Below are 5,183 nucleotides of genomic sequence, written 5' to 3'. Positions count from 1 at the left end.
GCAAGCTTTATTATTATTATTGTGCATTTAGATTGTATAGTTACAATAGTATTTATTATTGTGCATTTATATACTTTAAGTTATAGGATGCAGAAAGAGAAATCAATGTTGTTTAATAAACAATCATATTATATACAATATTTTTGTTTTATTATTTGTCTTTTTTATTTCTCCAAACAATCTGATCTACAAGCTCACACTCTGAGCTTGTAGATCTGTTGTGCACTCGGTCCACTGTTATGGTGAAACTGGTGACCATCTCTCTCTCTGTCTCTCTCTGTCTCTCTCTCTCTCTGTCTCTCTCTCTCTCTCTCTCTCTCTCTCTCTCTCTCTCTCTCTCTCTCTCTCTCTCTCTCTCTCTCTCTCACTCTCTCTCTCTCTCTCTCTCTCTCTCTCTCTCCCTCTCCCTCCCTCTCCCTCTCTCTCTCTCTCTCTCTCCCTCTCCCTCCCTCTCCCTCTCTCTCTGTCTCTCTCTGTCTCTCTCTGTCTCTCTCTCTCTCTGTCTCTCTCTCTCTCTCTCTCTCTCTCTCTCTCTCTCTCTCTCTCTCTCTCTCTCTCTCTCTCTCTCTCTCTCCCTCTCCCTCTCCCTCCCTCTCCCTCTCTCTCTCTCTCTCTCTCTCTCTCCCTCTCCCTCTCCCTCCCTCTCCCTCTCCCTCTCCCTCTCTCTCTCTCTCTCTCTCTCTCGCTCTCTCTTTTTTTTTTCTCTCTTCCAGTCGTCTACGCGAGCGACCGTTGTCTGGGCTTGACCCTGGGATACAGCTGGAGACAGACAGACAGACAGACAGACAGACAGACAGACAGACAGACAGACAGACAGACAGACAGACAGACAGACAGACAGACCATTAATATGCGTAGTGATGTTTTCCATCCTCAGTATCATTGGTCAATATTATTGTAATGCAATGAATAAATTAACATAACGAACGAATAAATTAACGCTTCTGATGCCCAGGACGTGTCCACCAAACATTTTCACGTCAGGGACCCACAGGTACCCCCAGGGACCCCCCACGGACCCCCAGGGACCCCCACAGGGACCCCCAGGACCCCCAAAGGGACCCCCAGGGACCCCCACAGGGACACCCCCAGGGACCCCCAGGGACCCCCACAGGGACCTCCACAGGGACCCCACATTGACACTAATTACCCTCACGGAGGGGACCCCCATTATAAAAGATATGCCAGGGACCCCCATAAGAGAAGATGGAACATCATATTTCCAGATGGGGGTCGGTGGCCAATTACATATGATTCAATCCAATTACATATGATTCAATCCAATTACATATGATTTTTGGGGGTCCTTCACTGATAGCCTAGAAACGTTTATTTTTCTTCAGAAAACTGTAACCAACCTATAGGTGTAAAAATGGACAGTGACTTTTTAATTTAATTTAAATTAAATCAGCTGTTTTCCAGCTCAGGATTTTATGGAAGGTGAAGCCTTTTTTTAAAAATCTTTTGTAGATTTCGAAAAAGTTATACATGTTTTTATCACTTTTATCACTTTTATCAGTACCCGCCTGGATTACTGCAATGCACTTTATATTAGGACTAGTTCACAGACTGAAACTAGTTCAACATGTTATAACTTTATATTAGAACTAGTCAGGACTAGTTCACAGACTGGAACTAGTTCAACATGTTATAACTTTATATTAGGACTAGTTCAGACTCGGGAGCAGTATGGGTTGGCGCCCCAGCCTGTGTCTTCCGTGAGGAAGAAGCCCAACAAACCCATGGTGAGGCCTTTAGGAGGGCCATTCAAGCCTCAAGCGGAGCCTGCGGCACCACCAAGGGCAAGGTGGAGCCTGCGGAACCGTTGCGGCTCGAGAATCCACCATTCCTGAATAAAGTGCCTGGTGCTGGGAGTCTGGTGCAACGTGCAGGGCCTGACCTGGTGAGAGCAGGAGTGGACCTGGTGAGACGTAGGAGGGTCCCGGACAGGAGTCAACCCACAGAGCCTAGTCCTTCCACGCGCCAGAATGGTACCTCCCAGCCCTGGCAGAGTAGTTCAGGAGGAACGGATTGTGTGGCCCTGGTTTTTCCCTAGTGGGACTGATCGAGGGTAGCTACTGGGACGTAAGTCGGGACTTGATCACCCCGGCTGGGTCACCTGAGTGAGGGGTATGATGTTGGGAGACCCGAAACCCTGATGACCTTGGGATACATCACTGAGGATACGTCCCAGGTGCATCCATGTATGTATGTATTATTTTTTTTAGACTGAAACTAGTTCAACATGTTATACTTATAACTTTATATTAGGACTAGTTCACAGACTGAAACTAGTTCAACATGTTATAACTTTATATTAGGACTAGTTCACAGACTGAAACTAGTTCAACATGTTAAAACTTTATATTAGGACTAGTTCACAGGCTGAAACTAGTTCAACATGTTATAACTTTATATTAGGACTAGTTCACAGACTGAAACTAGTTCAACATGTTATAACTTTATATTAGGACTAGTTCACAGACTGAAACTAGTTCAACATGTTATAACTTTATATTAGGACTAGTTCAGACTGAAACTAGTTCAACATGTTATAACTTTATATTAGGACTAGTTCAGACTGAAACTAGTTCAACATGTTATAACTTTATATTAGGACTAGTTCACAGGCTGAAACTAGTTCAACATGTTATAACTTTATATTAGGACTAGTTCACAGACTGAAACTAGTTCAACATGTTATAACTTTATATTAGGACTAGTTCACAGACTGAAACTAGTTCAACATGTTAAAACTTTATATTAGGACTAGTTCACAGACTGAAACTAGTTCAACATGTTATAACTTTATATTAGGACTAGTTCACAGACTGAAACTAGTTCAACATGTTATAACTTTATATTAGGACTAGTTCAGACTGAAACTAGTTCAACATTAATAACTTTATTAGAACTAGCCAACTAGTTGAAACAGAAATACACAAAACAAGAAGCGAAGAAGCGACCCATTTAGGCCTGACCTCGAAATTAAAAAAAATCTTCTAAATCCTCCAGTTTTCTGAAATAAATATTTTCACGATTTTTCAAAAATAGCAATGCGACGCGTTGTGAGCTTGTAGATCTGCTATCTCTTGTCCACTAGTCCCTTCCTAACATTTTAGTCTAGTTTTTAATTTGTTGACGAAATCGACAGTATATTTAGTCTTAGTTTTAGTCTTAGTTTTAGTCATCGTGGCTTAGTTTTCATTTAGTGTCTGTTTAGTTTCCGTCAGTGGAAAAAGGTAGTCGAAGTCAACGGACATTTTTCGTCATAGTTTTAGTCGACGAAAACAACACTTCTAAAGAGAGATCAGACTTCTTAGCGCAACGCAGTGAAGGAAGATTTTAACTTCTGGTTTTGGGGGGAAAATCTGCCTCCTCTGCTTGGCACTATAGCGCCTTTATTCTGAAAGATTCCCCGGCAAAATGAATGAATAAATTAACATAAATTAACATAAATATATTCACCCCCAGCAGGTTTCGGGGGGCGTATCCCTCGCGGCCGTTAAGCCCCGCCCACCACCACTCGGTCTCCTGGTCGTCACGGCGACGCAGCACCGTGAGGGCGTCGCCCTCGTTGAGTGACAGCTCATCGGCATGCTGGGAGGTGTAGTCCCACAGGGCGTAGACCACGCCCCTATTCATCACGCCCATCTTCTCCTGGACGCCTGATTGGTGGAGAGACAGACAGACAGACAGACAGACAGGCAGGCAGGCAGGCAGGCAGGCAGGCAGGCAGGCAGGCAGACAGACAGACAGACAGACAGACAGACAGACAGACAGACAGACAGACATGGTCAAAACAATCTATATTTCTCTTTTTTAAATGTTTGCGTGTGTGTGTGTGTGTGTGTGTGTGCGTGCGTGCGCGTACCGTACAGTAGCTGAGAACACTGTGTGTGTGTGTGTGCGTGCGCGTACCGTTCAGTAGCTGAGAACACTGTGTGTGTGGTGTGTGCGTGCGCGTACCGTACAGTAACTGTGAACACTGTGGGTGTGTGTGTGCGTGCGCGTACCGTACAGTAACTGTGAACACTGTGGGTGTGTGTGTGCGTGCGCGTACCGTACAGTAGCTGTGAACACTGTGGGTGTGTGTGTGCGTGCGCGTACCGTACAGTAACTGTGAACACTGTGGGTGTGTGTGTGCGTGCGCGTACCGTACAGTAGCTGTGAACACTGTGGGTGTGTGTGTGCGTGCGCGTACCGTACAGTAACTGTGAACACTGTGGGTGTGTGTGTGCGTGCGCGTACCGTACAGTAACTGTGAACACTGTGGGTGTGTGTGTGCGTGCGCGTACCGTACAGTAACTGTGAACACTGTGGGTGTGTGTGTGTGTGTGCGTGCGCGTACCGTACAGTAACTGTGAACACTGTGGGTGTGTGTGTGCGTGCGCGTACCGTACAGTAACTGTGAACACTGTGGGTGTGTGTGTGCGTGCGCGTACCGTACAGTAACTGTGAACACTGTGGGTGTGTGTGTGTGTGTGCGTGCGCGTACCGTACAGTAACTGTGAACACTGTGGGTGTGTGTGTGTGTGCGCGTACCATACAGTAACTGTGAACACTGTGTGTGTGTGTGTGCGTGCGCGTACCATACAGTAACTGTGAACACTGTGGGTGTGTGTGTGCATGCGCGTACCGTACAGTAACTGTGAACACTGTGGGTGTGTGTGTGCGTGCGCGTACCGTACAGTAACTGTGAACACTGTGGGTGTGTGTGTGCGTGCGCGTACCGTACAGTAACTGTGAACACTGTGGGTGTGTGTGTGCGTGCGCGTACCGTACAGTAACTGTGAACACTGTGGGTGTGTGTGTGCGTGCGCGTACCGTACAGTAACTGTGAACACTGTGGGTGTGTGTGTGCGTGCGCGTACCGTACAGTAACTGTGAACACTGTGGGTGTGTGTGTGCGTGCGCGTACCGTACAGTAACTGTGAACACTGTGGGTGTGTGTGTGCGTGCGCGTACCGTACAGTAACTGTGAACACTGTGGGTGTGTGTGTGCGTGCGCGTACCGTACAGTAGCTGTGAACACTGTGGGTGTGTGTGTGCGTGCGCGTACCGTACAGTAGCTGTGAACACTGTGGGTGTGTGTGTGCGTGCGCGTACCGTACAGTAGCTGTGAACACTGTGGGTGTGTGTGTGCGTGCGCGTACCGTACAGTAACTGTGAACACTGTGGGT

General features: G+C 46.7%; 1 protein-coding gene across 1 annotated transcript in view; it reads right to left on the bottom strand.

Annotated features, from left to right (window-relative positions):
• Positions 1-665: 665 nt before the first annotated feature.
• The window catches only part of LOC306918060 (apoptosis-stimulating of p53 protein 1-like), a 42,769-nt gene continuing 38,251 nt past the window's right edge, over positions 666-5,183 (bottom strand). Inside the window, exons 13-14 of the mRNA XM_079530950.1 lie at positions 3,469-3,668; positions 666-759 (exon numbers count right to left, since the gene is read on the bottom strand). Of these exons, the coding sequence (XP_079387076.1) occupies positions 718-759; positions 3,469-3,668 (242 nt within the window). The 3' untranslated portion in view covers positions 666-717. The remainder of the gene's footprint in view (positions 760-3,468; positions 3,669-5,183) is intronic.

This window comes from Electrona antarctica, assembly GCF_951216825.1.
Source record: "Electrona antarctica genome assembly, contig: scaffold_64, whole genome shotgun sequence".
In the NCBI taxonomy this organism is placed as follows: Eukaryota; Metazoa; Chordata; class Actinopteri; order Myctophiformes; family Myctophidae; genus Electrona; species Electrona antarctica.
The sequence above is the reverse complement of the archived record's forward strand: the minus strand, read 5'-3'. Positions and strand labels throughout refer to the sequence as shown.